At 32.5% G+C, this 17,386-nt stretch overlaps 1 protein-coding gene across 6 annotated transcripts in view; it reads left to right on the plus strand.

The window, feature by feature from the left end:
• SLCO6A1 (solute carrier organic anion transporter family member 6A1) overlaps positions 1–17,386 on the plus strand; it is a 100,498-nt gene that overhangs the window by 60,556 nt on the left and 22,556 nt on the right. For 4 of the 6 annotated variants that reach the window (XM_060635285.3, XM_060635286.3, XM_060635289.3 and 1 more), the window contains exons 9-10: positions 9,517–9,670; positions 17,000–17,187. In XM_060635285.3, the coding sequence (XP_060491268.3) occupies positions 9,517–9,670; positions 17,000–17,187 (342 nt within the window). The remainder of the gene's footprint in view (positions 1–9,516; positions 9,671–16,999; positions 17,188–17,386) is intronic. The other 2 variants (XM_060635287.3, XM_060635290.3) reach the window with 2 other exon arrangements.

Consider the following 17,386-nt stretch of genomic DNA (forward strand, 5'->3'; position numbering starts at 1 on the left):
TTCAGTAGCACGTGTTTAAATCTCCACATAGTTGTGATTTTTCTAGTTTTCTTCTTTAAATTGATTTCTAGTTTCGTACTATTGTACTCTTCTTAAATTTAATGATTTGTTTTATAGCCTACTATACGATCTATTTTGGAGAATGTTCCATATGCATCAAGAAGAATAGGTATTCTCCTGCTGTGGATGGAATGTCCGTCTGTAGGTCTAACTGAGCCAATGTGTGGTTTAAATCCAATGTTGTTTGTTTGTTTGTTTGTTTGTTTGTTTGTTTTTACTGATTTTCTCTCTGGATGATTTATTTATCCCTTGTTGAAAGTAGGGTGCTGAAGTTCCCTACTATTATTATATTTCTGTCGATTTTTCCCTTTAGGTCTGCTAAAATTTGTTTTATGTATTAGATATTCCTCTGTTAGATAAATAAATATTTGCAACTGAATTGTTATTGGATTGATTCTTTTTCATTATAACATGATATTTGTCTCTTATAACAGTTTTTGCTCTACTCTGTCTCATATAAATATAGCTACCACGGCTTTCTTTTGGCTTCCATTTGCATGGAATATCTTTTTTCATCTCTTTACTTTCAGTCTTTGTGTGTCCGTACATCTGACGTGAGTCTCTTGTAGGAGGCATACAGTTTTTTTTTTTTTTAATCCATTCAATCATTCTATGTCTTTTGATTGGAGAATTTAGTCCATTACATTTAAAGTAATTATTGATAGGTATGTATATATCGCCATTTTGTTAATTGTTTCTGGCTGGTTTTTAGTCCTATTTCTTTTTGTCTTGCTTTCCTTCTTATAGTTTGATGGTTTTCTGTAGTGGTATGCTCAGATTGCTTTGTCTTTATCTTTTGTGTGTCTACTATAGGCTTTTGCTTTCTGGTTAGCATGTTACATAAAATATCTTATATTTTTAACAGTTTTAAGCTGATAAGAGCTTAACCTTGAACACATACTGAAGCTCTAAATTTTTATGCTCACTCTACATTCTGTTTGTTGTTGATGTCACAATTTATGTCTTTTTACCTTGTGTATGCATTAACAAATTCTTGTAGTCATAATTATTTTAATAACTCTATTAACCAGGTTAACCTTATCTACAACTATTGTCTTTTTTTAGCATTTTTTTACCTTGTGTATGCATTAACAAATTCTTGTAGTCATAATTATTTTAATAACTCTATTAACCAGGTTAACCTTATCTACAACTATTGTCTTACCTATAATTATAAATAGATGGTATTTATCATTCAGCCAGGCTTGAGCTCTTGATTGTCTCTCAAACTTTTGTGATTGTTTAAACTACCTTCTTTGTTTTTAATGGGTCCTGTTAGTCGAGGATGTGCCTAGACCTGTCAGTGTCCCAAAGGGACACTAGTCAACACCTAGATTTAGGCTGATTGGACCTCAATCTGGACCTCAGGCAGTAATAAAATATAGTTTGGACCCTCCCAGGGAGAAAGTGGAGTTTAGCTATTTTGTCTGCTCCATCTTTGTTAGGGTTGAGTGTATAGCAGCAGGGGGTACTCCTGTGCACATTAATAATGGCTTTTTTGTCTTTGTCTACTATGGTCCCATGGAACTCATCACTGCAAGCCCTTTTGGATGTGAGAACCAGACTACCCAGAAATCCATCCCTTGGGTGGCAGCCACAAAAGCTGGGATGCCAGCATATGTATAAGTTACTTCTAGGGAAACACTGGCAGTTTGTAGTGAGCTGACATGAGAAGGCAAAGGTAATGTCTGATGGCTTCTCTCATCTTTGGGGAGGATTGCAGTCAGCCCCTACATGCCTTCTAAATTAGAAGCCTGATTTCAGGCAGCTGCTTTTAAAGTATTCAAATAGGCCTCTTTCAGGAGAAATCTAAAAAATGGGTATATTTTGTCTCCCCCCCCCCCCCCCCACGAACCCTGTAGGGATAGCTGGTTAAGAACTGTTTCTTTGTTTGCTGCAGTACTGTGGAACTCTGCAAGCTCTGTTGGTTATCAGAGTCCTGCCATCAAGGGGCTCTTTCCTTGGGGGGATTGTGGTGAGCCCCTGGATAGATGTTAAATTAGAAGCCTAATCCTCTGGTAGCAGGTTTTAAAGTACGCAGATAGGATCTTTCAGGCAGACAGAGATGGGCATTTTTTGCCCATGGGGAGATAGCCATGGTGAGTCTGCAGAGCCCGTTAAGAAATGTTTCTTTATTTCTTTCAATCTTGTTCACCTGTGGTTGCAAGCCCCAATAGTTTTTGTAACTAAGTGTTTTGGGTGTGTTTAAGACTCAGGTGTAACTCAGGTGTGAGTCTTAAAAGTTGGCACACTAGAAGTGGGGTCCATATTTTTCACTGCTTAGGGAGAAGTTGCTAGTTGGGAGGTCCTTCCTGATTATCAGGCACTGGCCAGGGGTGAGGTTTATGCTGAAAGTGTGTCTCAGGTTTTCCTATCTGTTTCAGTGTGGGTGATGGTATTTTCTCATTTTCCCTATTTGTACGAGTTACTTGGGGCATTTCTCTGTATAGCTGTAGATTTGGTGTGTCCTCAGTAGGAGGTGAGTTCTAGAGACTCACTGTCACCAACTTGGATTGCAACCAAGATAGTCTTTTCAACAAATGGTGCTAGAAAAACTGAGACTGTACATGCAAAAAAAAAAGAAAAAGAAAAAAATCTAGAGAGAGAACTTATGCTCTTCACAAAAATTAAAACTAACTCAAAATGGACTCTAGACCTAAATATAAAACACAAAATTATAACTTCTGTAATATATCATAGGATAAAATCTAGGTAACCTTGGGTTTTATGATGACATTTCATATACAACGCCAAAAAAAAAAAACATGAAAGGAAAAAATGATATGTTAAGTGTCATTAAAATTAAAAACTTTCTCTCTGAAAGGCACTTAATGGAATTAAAAGACAATGCACAAATTGGAGGAAAAATACATATTTGATACAGGACATATCCAAAATATTTAAAGAACTCTTAAAATTCATCAGTTTACAGAGAAACAACCCAATTAAAAATGGCCAAAAGATCTGAACAGACACTTCACTAAGAAGAATATACAGATGCTAATAAGCATATGAAAATATGTTCAGTGTTATATGCATCAGGGAGTTAAAGATAAAAACAACAATTAGATACCCCAACACATTGACTGAAATCCAGAAAACTGACAAAACCAAATGCTAGCAAGGGTATAGAGTAACAAAGACTCACATTTGCTTCTATTGGTAATATAAAATGGTAACTCTGTATATGCTCAATTATGTAAACCTAAAATTGTTCAAATATATAGTTTAAAATTCAGAATATAACAATCTAAAAGTATTTTGAAGTATAGGCAGTTTTTAATAATATAAAGTAAGACCTTTTGGCTTTATCCTAAATTTATATTTGGAAATAATTCTGAGCTTTCACTTCCAGCCAAGATGGGATAACAGATTTCCTCCTCTTCCAAAAACAACCAAGAATTTGATAAAATTGAAACAGTGTTTTTCAAGACATTGGAATTAGTCATTGAAAGACAGTGATACATGAGAAAGGAGAAACATTTAAGGTGAACCAGGTAATTCCTCCAGCTCACTGTCTTAATAGAGGTTTAAGGTCATGGCACAGGGAGTGGGAATGAGACAGATTCTGCCTGATTCCCTTAACTGAGGAAATTGAGCTGAGGGTTCAAAAACCAATATGGCTATAGTTCACAGGATTGTGTATTAGAGGATATATCTGCAGAAGACCCCCTGAAGTATTAAGTGCAATAGTAACTATGATATATGTGAAAAAAGTTCTTGAGTCAAGTCCGCCAAAAGAATTAGAATTACAGTGCATACCTCTCACACAGGATTGGGAATAATATCTGTTTTAATCAGTCAACTAGGAAACCTCAAAAATCACAGTGCATAAAGTATACACAGGGATCTTGTCTCAGAAGTGGATAATAATTGTAAATTGAGTGCTATTCTGGCTGTTCCTATCAAATCTGCCTATCAAACTAAAAAAGATAAAAGTGTTTTCAAGTAAATTACCTGAATTTCAGAGCAAAGCTTAAGGATGTTCACAAAAAGACAAAAATATTCAGCATCAAAGATCAAAATTTAGAAGGTCCAATATTCAGTAAAATGTTGTAAGGAATTCAAAGAAGCAGAAAACTACAACCCATAATGAGAAGCTAAACCAGTTGATCAAAAATGACCCATAACTGACATGGATGTTAATATTATCAGAGTTAACACAGTTATTATATCAGTATTCCATATGTTCAAAAAGTAAAAGACATTTTTAATAACCGAATTGAGCATAGAGAAATGAAAACCAGGATGTTTGAGAAAAATGCTATGTATGAGATTAATGACAGAATAGACATTGCAGGAGTTTAAACTTGAAATTATTAATAATAAACATCCAACAGAAAAACACAGAGAAAAGAGAATTAACAAAAATAAACAAAGCATCAATGATTTGGACAACTTCAGGTGGCCAGCCAAGCGCAGAGTTGGACTCTCCAAAGGAAGGCCTTGAAGAAAGAAAAATATTTGGAGAAATTAGGTTTAAATTTTAAAAATTTCATGTAGACCATAAACCTACAGACCTAGAAACTTAGCAAACCCTCAGAACAAGAAACATGAAGAAAATTACACCATGCTACATAATAATCAAATTGTGCTCACAGCACAGAGCCTGCTTCAGATCCTCTGTCTCCCTCTCTCTGCCCCTTCCCCACTTGTACCTGTGCTCTCTCTCTCAAAGATAAATACATGTGAAGATTTTTTTTAAGTGAAGGAGAAATAACTTTACACATAAAAAATGTAAATAAATTTGAACAACAGACTTATCCTACGTGAAATGTTTAAAAAGTCTGGCTGAAGTAAAATACCAGATAAGAATATGAAATACACAAAGCAAAGAAAAGCAAAGGAAATGGTAATTATTTAGGTAAGTATTTTTTCTTATTTAACTCGCTTTAAAAATAATTGTTTAAGACAGATAAACATATATTATGGACTTACATGAAGTGCTGTAATATCACATGTTGGTAAACTGTGTTAAGTTAAAGATGTATAATATCACCTCTGAAGCACCACTAAAATAACAAAGTCACAGCTAATAAGTCAAGCTGACACATGAATTAAAATAGAATTTTACAAAAACATTTGTTTAATCTCAAATTAGGCAAAAAAGAGAACAAAGAAGAGATAAAAAGAAAACAAATATAAAGGATAGATTCAAACCTAACTACAGTAGTAATCACATTAAATGTAAATGTTGCAATATCTCAATTAAAAGGCAGAAAATTTTAAATTTGATTTTTTAAAGCAAGACCCAATGTATATGTTGCATAAAAGAAATGTGCTTCAAATATAGACACAAGTAGATTATAAGTAAAGGGATGGGGAAAGGTGTATCATATTAACAGTAATCTAAAGAAAGCTGGAGTATGATATCAGACCAAGTAGATTTGAGAGCAAATAATACTAGCAGGAATAAATAAGGTCATTATGTAATGATAGAATGATCAGTTCATCAAGAATTCAAACAGTTCTTGATTTTTATGAACCTAATGAAAGAGCTTTAATATATGTGAAGCAAAAACTTAGACACTGTAAGTAGACATGTAGAAATCCACAAATATAATCAGATATTTCAGTACTCTTCTCTTAATAATAGAAGTAGGCAAAAAAACCTCAGTGATGATGCATAAGATTTGAACAACACTAACAACCAGTTTGACCTGATTGACATTTGTAGAACACTTCACCTGTCAAAGAAGAATATACATTCTTTTTAAACTCGAAACCCTAAGTAAACCATATTCTGTAAAGCAAGTCTCAGTAAATTTAAAAGATTAAATCATATAATGAAATTAAATTTTCAAACCATGATGAAATTAAATTAGAAACAAATTAATAAAAAAAGATTTCTGGAAAGTCCCAAATATTTTGAAACTGAATAACAAAGTTCTAAACAACTCGTGTTAAAATAATTTTTTCAGAAGGGAAATTGTAAAGTGTTTTGATGTGAATGAAAATGAATACACATGTAACAAAATTTATAAAATGCCACTAAAACAGTACTTAGGGAAAAATGTACAGCCAGTGTTAGAAAAGAAAAAAAGTCTCAAGCCAATGACATTTGTTTCTACCTTAAAAAACTAGAAACATCAAAGCAGATTGATCCCAAAGTAAGTAAAATAATGGAAACAATTGAGATTTGAACAGAAATTAGTGAGGTAGAAATGATAAAAAACAATGGAGGAAATGTAATCAGATGAAATTTTGAGAAGATGGATAAAATTGCTAAACTGTTAGAGAAAACTACCAATATCAAGAGTCAGAGAGCTGATGTGATATTTTTATAGATTCTACCAATATTAAAAGGATAGTAGGGTAATATTATAAACAACTTTATGCCCATAAATCTGACAACTTCCATGAAATGGGCAAATCCTTCAAAAGACACATTTATTTAAGAAAAAATAAATGTATGTATCTAGTAAATAAATCAAATTTGTACTTAAGCACCTTCTGACAAAGAAAATTCCAGGCCCAAATGGTTTTATTGGAGAATTAAACCAAACATTTAACAATATCTGATTTTACATAAATTCTTCCAGAAAATTGAAAAGGAGTGTATGCTCCCCAACTTATTCTATAAAACTTGCATTATCTTGATGTCAAAACTAGACAAAAACTTTGTAAGAAAAGAAAAGTATATAGGCTTATTTCTGTCATGAACATAGATGCAATAACTTTTAACAAAATTCTAGCAAGTTGAACCTAACTAAGAGTATATTAAAAGGAAAATAAATTATGTTCAAGTAAGATTTTTCAGAGGAATGCAAGATTACTTTTATATTTGAAAATCGATCGATATAATCCACCATATTAATAAAATCAGAAAAACTATAATCACAATAGATGTCAAAAAGGCCCATGATAAAGTGCCACATCTATTCCTAATAAACTAGGAAACTAGAAATTGGAGGTAACTATGAAAACATACAGCTAATACTATACTTAGTGATTATTATGGAATGAATGTGTCCCTCCCCCCCAAATTCATATGTTGAAGCCAATGTGATAGTGTTAGGAGGTGGAGCCTTAAGGAAATAATTAGGTTTAGGTGATGTCATGAGGGTAGGACCCCCCCACCCCCATAATGGGATTAGTGTTCTTTTAAGAAGGGGAATAGACCAAAGACTTTCCTCAATTTTCTGTGTGAGGATACACTGAGAATGTGATGATCTACAATCTGGGAAGAAGCCCACACCAAACATCAAAGCTACCTGCACCTTGATCTTGGACTTAGCTTCCAGAACTGTGGGAAATAAGTGTTTATTGTTTAAGCCACCCAGTCTATGATATTTTGCTATAGAAGCCTGAGCTGCTATAAAATGATGAAAACATGAATGACGTGTTGAAACATTCAAGGACAATGATGAAACATTGAATGACCAGGAGCATAACAACGATATCTGCTTTCAGTACTATTACATTAACATTATAATGGATGTTCTAGCCATTACAATACTGTAAGAAAAAGAAATAAAAGGCATCCTGATAAGAAAAGTAGAAATAAAATGGTTTATTTTATTGTCTATAAAGAAACAATTGTCTATATAGAAACTATATAACTAAAAATATAACAAAAAACTATAAAACTATAAAAAATGATAACTGAACTATAACTAAAAAAATAAGTTTAGTAATTTGTAGGATACAAGATCAAAATGTAAGAGATTACAGTATTTCTACATACCACCTACAAATAAGTGGAAATTAATGTCAAAAACACTACTGACAGTAGTATTAAGAAAAAAAAATGTTGTAGAAGAATATATCATCATACAAGAATCAATGGTGTTTTTATATACTACCTACAAACAGCTGGAAATTGATATTACACAAAAATGCCATTAGCAATAGTATCAAGAAGAAGAAATACTTAAGGATAAATATAAGAAGTGAAAGCCCTATTCATAATTACTACAAAATATTCCTAGCTAACATAAATACCTAAATTTTTAAAAAGAGATCCAGTGTTCATGTTTTGGAAGACTCAATATATTAAGTTAATCCTTCCAAATTGATGTAGTTTTCAATGTAATCACAACCAAAGTCCCCACAGGGTTTCTTTTTTAGATATTCTACAAATAACTTAAATTCATGCAATATACACAGGACCTAGAAAAACCAAAAACAATACTGATGAAGAGTAGAAGTAGAGTACCAACACTATTTTATTTCAACAGTTACTAGCTAATGTAATAAATTGTGTTGGTATAAACATAGATGAATATATCAGTGTGATAGAGTAGAGAGTCCCGAAATAAGCCCACGTATAAATGGATAATTGAGTTTTGATAGGATGTATGTGAAATTTAGTGAAGAACATATAAGCATTTTAACAAATGATGATAGAACAATTAGATATCTATATGTAAAAAAAATGAACTTTGATGCATATCTTGTACCACATAAAATAGTTAAAATGGATTGTAAGTGTGAATACAAGATACAGAATTCTAAGAATATAGGAAAAATTTTTTATAAGTTTGGATTCAGCAAAGTTTTCTTAGATATGACACTAAATACATGATCCATGAAGAAATATATTGATAAATTGTTCTATGTCAAAATAAAATATTTCTGCCCTTTGAAAGACCTGTTAAATGAATAAAAGAACAAACCACAGATTGTGAGAAGATGTTTAAAAATCATGTATCTGGTGAAGGACATGTTTCCAGAATATATAAAGAAATTTCAATGCTCAATAAGAAAACTAATCAATAAAAATGGGCAAAAGATTTGAGCAGACGTTTAACCAAATATATACAGATGGGAAATAAGCACATGGAAGGATGGCTCACATCATTAGCCATCAGGGAAGGGAATATTAAAAACCACAATATGAAGCTGCTATATTCTTAGACTGTCTAAAATTAAAAAGATTGATTATATCAAGTGTTGGTGAGGAATGTAGAAAGCAACTGAAACTCTTATACACTGCTGGTGGGAATATAAAATAGCACAATCAAATTGGAAAAGTGACAGTTTCTCAAAAAGTTACATGAGCACCTACCATATGATCCAAACATCCTACTCTTTAGTATTTACCCAAGAGATATGGAGACATATCACCATACAAAGACCATATAAAGAACCCAGACAAAGAAAGTGTGTATATTATATGATTCAATTTCATGAAATTTAAATTAATGAATAATGACAGAACATAGATCTGCGGATGCCAGAGGCCAGAGGTATTACAAAGGGTCACAGTGAAATTTTGGGGGTAATGATTATGTTTGTTAACATGATTGTGGTGGTGATAGTGATGATTTCACAAGTGTATACATATATCAAAAAATTTCAAATTGTTCACTTTATGTATAGTTCATTGTACATATTGAGTTATACCCCAATAAACCCGTCAAAAGGAATTTATTTCAATAAGCATATTTTTATGTATCTCATATCCTAATATACACATTAATAAGTATAATACTTCAATCTCTTTTTTTACAGAACAGGACAGTTGGGAAACCTGACAGCTCCTTGCAATTCTCATTGTAGATGCTCATCTTCACTATATTCTGCTATATGTGGAAGAGATCATATTGGATATTTTTCTCCTTGCTTTGCAGGCTGTATACAATCTAAAATAATACAAGATCACAAGGTAAATATTTTTTATTATGCATCTTCCTCTCAATAAGATGTTCAACTTGTAGATGGTGTTTACATTTTACTCCTAGCTCTCTAAAAAAGCATTTTCCCCCCATAAATGTTTAAAAAAAAACAGGAAAAGAATATTTACTTTATGTGGCCATAATACAAAGGGCTTAAGGGAATTGGCAGTGGGAAAGATACTTCTACATTAAAACATGCCTCAAAAAGTAAGAAAATTATGAAAGGAAAAAAATTCACAGGTAAATACAAACATAAAAAAAGTAGTAATCACTTATAAAACCAGGATGGAGATTAAAACACAAAAGCAGTAAAATTAGTTTTATCTATAAAAATCAGTCAGGGAATTCACAGAATATAAGGTTGTAAAATATGCTATTTTAAACATAAAATGTGGACAGAGTGGAAATTTAATGCTTTTAGAATGGGTTCAAACTTAAGCAACTATCAACTTAATATTGATGGCTATATGCATAAGATGTTATATATGAAACTAATGGTAAACTCGAATCAAAGGCATAAAATAGATTTGCAAAAAATAAAGAGAAAATAATTCAAGGATGTCACTAAAGAAAGCCATCAAGCCACAAAAGAATGTGAGCAGGAAAAGAAAGGAACAGAGAACTACCAAAACAACCATTTAAAAAAGTTAAAAAATGGCAGTAAGTTCATACCTATCAATAATTACTTTCCCTATAACTAGACTAAATGCCAAACAAAAGACATAGGGTAGCTGGAAGGTATACATAAAAAAAAGCAAGACCCATGTATATACACCCTACAAGAGACTCCCTTCAAACTTAAAGACACATGCAGATTGAAAGTGAAGTGATGGGTAAACATTTATCATGCAAATGGACTCTTGCTAGAATAGCAAGACTTACATTAGACAAAATAGACTTTAAAACAAAGACTGTAGCAAGGTACAAAGAATAACACTATATAATATAAAGAGAGGGGCACCTGGGTGGCTCAGTCAGGTGAGCATCCGACTTCAGCTCAGGTCATGATCTTGTGGTCTGTGAGTCTGAGCCCTGCATTGGGCTCTGTGCTGACAGCTGACAGCTGGTAGCCTGGAGCCTGCTTCGCTTCTGTGTGTCCCTCTCTCTCTCTGCCCATCCCCCACTCACACTCTTATCTCTGTCTCTCTCAAAAATAAATAAACATTAAAAAAATAAAGAGAACAATCCAACAAGAACATAAAACAGTTGTAAATACTTATGTATCCAACATGGGAGAACCCAAAATGTAAAGCAACTATTAACAGACATAAAAGAAGAAATCAATACTAACACATTAACAGTAGGGAACTTTAACACCCACTTACATCAATGGATACATCAGACAGAAAATCAACAAAGGAAACAGTGGCTTTGAATGATACTTTGGAACAGATGGACCTAACAGATATATTCAAAACATTCCATCCTAACACAGCAGAATACACATTCTTTTCATGTGCACATGGAACTCTCCCCAGAATAGATCACATGTTAGGCCACAAAACAAGTCTCAACAAGTTCAAAAAGACTGAAATCATATCATATATCTTTTCTGACCACAAGGGTATGAAATTGGAAATCAATCACAAAAAAATCATGCTACTGAACAATGAATGAGTTAACTAAGAAATCAAAGAGGAAATTAAAAATTATATGGAGACAATGACAATGACAATGACAATGAAAACACAGTGGCCCAAAAACTTTGAGATGCAGCAAAAACTGTTCTAAGAGGGAAAATCATAGCAATACAGGACTACATCAAGAAGCAAGAAAAATCTCAAACAACCTAACTTTACACCTAAGGGAGCTAGAAAAAGAAGAACAAAACCCAAAGCCAGTAGATGAAAGAAAATAATAAATATTAGAAATAAATAAAATAGAGACTAAAAAACTATAGAACAGATCAATGAATCCAGGAGCTGGTTTTTTGAAAAGATCAACAAAACTGATAAACCTTTATCCAGAGTCATCAAATAAGAGAAAGAGAGAGAGAGGACTCAAATGAAATCAGAAATGAAAAAAAGAAATAACAACTGACACCATAGAAATTGTAAAATATTACACACCACAAAGGATTATAAGAGAATAATTATAAAAATATATATGCCAACAAATTGGATATCTTAGAAGAAATGGACAAATTCCTAGAAACATATAACCTCTGAAAACTGAATCAGGAAGACATAGAAAATTTGAATAAACCAATTACCAACAATACAATTGAATCAGTAATTTTATAGAGAACAAACTATGGTTACCAGAGGGGAGGTGGGTGAGGGTATAGTTTGGGTGGGTAATGGGAATTAAGAAAAGCACATGTGATGAGCACTGGGTGTTACATGTAAGTGCTGAATAACTAAATTCTACACCTGAAACTAATATTACACTGTTATATTAACTGACTGGAATTTAAATAAAAACTAAGGAAAAAAAAACTTCCAACAAACAAGAGTCCAGGATCAGATAACTCCATAGGTAAATTGTACCAAACATTTAAAGATTAGTGAATACCTATTCTCAAACTTTTCCAAAACAGAAAAGGAAGGTAAACTTCCAAATTCATTCTATGAGGCCAGTATTTCTCTGATACCAAAACCAGATAAAAATACTACAAAAAAAGAGAACTATAGGCCAATATTTCTGATGAACATAGATGCAGAAATCCTGAACAAAATATTGGCAAATTGAAAAAACAATAAAAAAATTTCATTCACCATGATCAAGTGGGATTTATTGCTGGGATGCAAAGGTGGTTCAGTATTCACAATTCAATCAGTGTGACACGTCACGTCAATAAGAGAACATATAAACACCATATGATCATCTCAATAGATGCATAAAAGCATTTGACAAAGTACAACATCCATTCATGGGAAAAACCCTCAACAATATAGGTTTAGAAGGAACATACCTCAACATAATAAAGGCTATACATGAAAAACCCACAGCTAACATATTCAGTGGTGAAAAACTAAGATATTTTTGCCTAAGGAACAAGACAAGATGTCCACTCTCACCACTTTTATTCAACATAGTACTGGAAGTCCTTGCCACAGTTATCAGAAAATAAAAAGAAATAAAAGGCATTCAAATTGGTAAGGAAGAGGTAAATTTTTCACTATGCGCAGAAGACATGACATTACATATAGAAAACCCTAAAGACCACCAAAAAACTACTAGAACTAATAAATGAATTCAGTAAGATTACAGGAGACAAAGTTAATATGCAGAAATCTGTTGCATTTCTATACACTAATAATGAAGTAGCAGAAAGGGAAATTAAGAAAATAATCCATTTACAACTGCACTAAAAAGAACAAAATACCTACTAATAAACTTAATGAAAAAGGTGAAAGACCTGTTGTCTGAAAACTATAAAAAATTGATGACAAAAATTGAAGACAACACAAACAAATGGAAAAATATTTTATGCTCATGTTTTGGGATACCAGTATTTTTTAAATGTCCATACTATCCAAAGAAATCTGCAGATTTAGTGCAATCCTTACCAAAATGCCAATAGCACTGTCCATAGAACTGGAACAAATAATCCTGATATTTGTATGGAATTACAAAAGACCTCAAATAGCCAAAGCAATTTTGAAAAAGAACAAAACAGGAAATATCACAATCTCAGATTTCAAGTTATACTACAAAGCTATAGTCATCAAAACAGTATGCCACGTGCACAAAAATAGACAAATAGATCAATGGAAGAGAGTGGAGTCCAGAAATATACCCACATCTGTATGGTCAATTAATCTATGACAATGGAGGCAATAATATGCAATGGGAAAAAGATAGTCTCATCAATAAATGGTGCTGGGAAAACTGGATAACTACATGCAAAAGAATGAAACTGGACCACTTCTAACACCATATACAAAAGTAAACTAAAATAGATTAAAGACACAAATGTGAGACCTGATACCATAAAATTCCTAGAAGAAAACATATGCAATAATTTATTTGACATCAAAAAATTAACCATTTTTGTAAATATATTTCCTCTGGCAAGGGAAGAAAAAGCAAAATTAAATTATTGGGACTACACCAAACTAAAAAGCTTTTGCTTAGCAAAGGAAACCATTAACAAAACAAAAGACAACCTACTGAATGGGAAAAGATATTTTCAAATGATATATTTGATAAGGGGTCAATACCCAAAATATATCAAGAACTTACACAACACTAAAAAACAAACAAAAAAACACACAAAAAAACACCAGTCTGATTAAATTTGGGCAGAGAAGAATATGAATAGACATTTTTTTTAAAGACGTATAAATGACATGAAAAGATAATCAGCATCACTCATGATCAGGGAGTTGCAAATCAAAAACGACAATATATCTCAACCAGCATCACTCATGACCAGGGAGTTGCAAATCACCACCACAATATGAGGTATATCACCTCATACCTGTCAGAATGACTAAAACAAGAAACACAAAAAATAACAAATATTGGCAAGTATGTGGAATAAAAGGATCCTTCATATACTTTTGGTGGGAATGTAAATTGGTGCAGCGATTGTGGAAAACGGAATGAAGATATCTCAAAAAATTAAACATAGAATTACCATATGATCCAGTAATTTTACTACTGGGTATTTACGCAAAGAAAATGAAAACACTAATTGGAAAAAGTATATGTACCACTGTGTTTATTGCAGCATTATTTACAGTCGCTAAGATATGGAAGCAACACAAATATCCATCCATAGGTAAATGGATTAAAAAGATGTGGGGTGTGTGTGTGTGTGTGTGTGTGTGTGTATAGATGTATATACACAAAATGGAGTGAGATATCTATACACACACACACACACACACACACCCATATACAATGTAATATTAGCCATAAAAAAGAATGAAATCTTGCTATTTACAACAATATGGAGGGATCTAGAGGGTATAATGCTAAGTGAAACATCAGTCAGAGAAAGACAAATGCCATATGATTTCATTCATATGTAGAATTTAAGAAACAAAGCAGGCAAGAAAAAGGACAAAAAAATAAACTCTTAACTATAGATGACAAACTGGTGGTTATTAAAAGGGAATTGGTGGGGGACAGGTGAAATAGGTGAAGGAGATGGAGTATACTTATTGTGATAAGTAATGTATAGAATTGTTGAATCATATTGTACACCTGAAACTAATAGCACTGTATGTTAATTACACTTGAATAAAAAAATGTCTCCATGTATTACATCATCCCAATTTTATAGTTTTAAAGAAGTAGGTGACTGTCATTGCCTCTTGCAGTAGTAAAGTTGAAAGCAATGGTTTAAGAGAATATTTTGTCTTCTACTTATATCATTTATTGTAGTTCTGTCCCATCTATCAGCAATACCCATTCACACCAAAATCTTGACCCATAGTCTTTCTTACAGCTTTGGGTTGACCAATGCTATCTTTCTGGTCACCTTTCACTTGGTTTTTTCTTCTCCTGAAGAATTAAAAATGTCTACACTACACCTTCTTGCTGTTTCTATATCTGTTCCACATTGACTCAGACATGAAAATCAGTCATTTAATCGATGATTAGCATACATACAAGACCTTTTTAAACATATCATACTTTCTAGAAAGGTAAAAGAGAATACTTACATGGTAGCAATACAAATGACTAACAACTGAATATATGTATTCTTGTTTGTCTTTTGCTGTTTACATGTATCAGGACTCATTTTAAAATTTCCCTGTTTGCTCATATTTGGTCCATAACAATCAGAATTCCTTATTTCCCTAGACCTTCTACCAACCAGACAGAGTTGGCTACTGTGCTACTTGCTTGACTCCACGTTAATTTTCTTTTGTCCTAAGTTGCATAAATCTGCTTTTAGCTAAATAATTCACTATAACTTAAGTCTCTCCCTTTTAAGTTGCACCAAAGTAGGGATGTGGGATTTAAAAACTTTTTTCTCATGTTTCTGGCTGGTCTTTCTGAAGGGGAGAAGACAACAGAGAGGTATATATATCCTGACCCATGGGCATTATACCACCTCATTTAGTAGGCAGTAAGATCCTTTACTATTTATGCACTTACATAATAATAATGCCTTTTCCTGTTATACACAGATTACTTTACCATAAGATATTAGCATACCTGGCCAACTTCAGTTTTTTGTAGTCAGGTTTTCACTAGTGTATGATTTAATAATATATCTTCAGTTTTTTATTGAATATTAATATAAAAAATATTGTACACACTTTAAAAATGTTTATTCTTAAATGTTACCTTATATTCCAGAGTCTTTCAACCCTTCCGGAGCCTAATATCTTGTGATTCTACCATTTGTTCACTTAACCTTCTTCATGTTTTCAGTTTTCCCTTGGTCAGCCTAGCTTCTACTGTCTGCAACCACTTATTGTGCTGGACATCTTTTGTCTGACCTCCAGGTCCACTTGTCACTCTTCTCTACTTTCCTCATTATTCAAGAAGGCTGAACTATAAGACAAGACCTTCCTTGCCTTCTGAGTGGATTAAGATAATAAAAAGTCCAAGTAGAAAAGCAGAAAAATGGGGGAAAAAGTGAAAGCATTGTGCTTACTTTCTTGGTTCACTTTCTGAACCATGGACTGACTGCATCCCTTGACTGAAAGTCTTAATTTCTCTCTTCCCTCTCTATATGACTCTCCTTCTGGTCACCATTCTTTCCCTAAGACCCTTAAGCAAATCCTTTCAAATCTACTTTCAGAATAAATACTGGATCTGACTAGCTTCATCATTTTCTCTGTTACCATTGTCTCGCATCTCATTTCAATAGCTTTTTAACTGTTTTCTCTGCTTTCATCTTTCCCTTCATAGTCTGGTATAGCTGTCAGAGTGATCTTTTTAAAATATATCATTTATACATATATCCCTCCACTGTTTTTACATTACTAAGAATAAAAACCAAAGTTCTTAAATTATTCTTGCAGTTTTTTACCGGTTTCTGTATAATGTGCTTTTCCCCCTGCTACTTTGATTTTATTTTCTTAGTTTCTTTCATGCTTATTCTGCTCCAGCCACATTTGTCTCATTACTTTTCTGTGAATGTGAATATTTTTGCTGAATTTTTTTAGATTAATAGAATTTATCCTAAATAACTCTAGTTAAACACACACACACATTTTTGTTACATAAAATACCTAGAATGTATCATTAATATTTCATTTCTAAATAATGAATGGCAGATTTAATGTAAGAATATTGACTAATAAAACTAGCTACTGTACCTGCAGTTATTGATTTTATTTTATAATGATAGAAGTTGTTGCATTATGACTATATTTCTAGAAGATGGTTTCTTGTTTTAATTTTCATAGGCATACTACAATTGTTCTTGCATTCAAGAAGGGTTAACAACTGCAGATGACCAAGGTGATTTTATTGACGCTAGACCTGGGACATGTGATGCAAAGTGCTATAAATTACCTTTGTTCATTGCTTTTATCTTTTCTACGATTTTATTTTCTGTTTTTTCTGGTGTACCAAACACCCTGACCATCCTTCGGTATGTATATAATTCAAAATCATTGTTCATTTAATTTATGAGAAACACAATTTTAAGAATATTTTAGAATATTGTTATAAATGAGTCACTTTTTTGTTTCAAAGTGGCAACTGTGAGAGGGGAAATTGATTATATTGTCAAAATTTATATATTTATTTCTGTTTTAACTAATTATTTGCTTAAAGTTTGTGGCTATCAC

Source organism: Panthera onca, chromosome A1 (genome assembly GCF_046562875.1).
Source record: "Panthera onca isolate mPanOnc1 chromosome A1, mPanOnc1 haplotype 2, whole genome shotgun sequence".
Classification (NCBI taxonomy): domain Eukaryota; kingdom Metazoa; phylum Chordata; class Mammalia; order Carnivora; family Felidae; genus Panthera; species Panthera onca.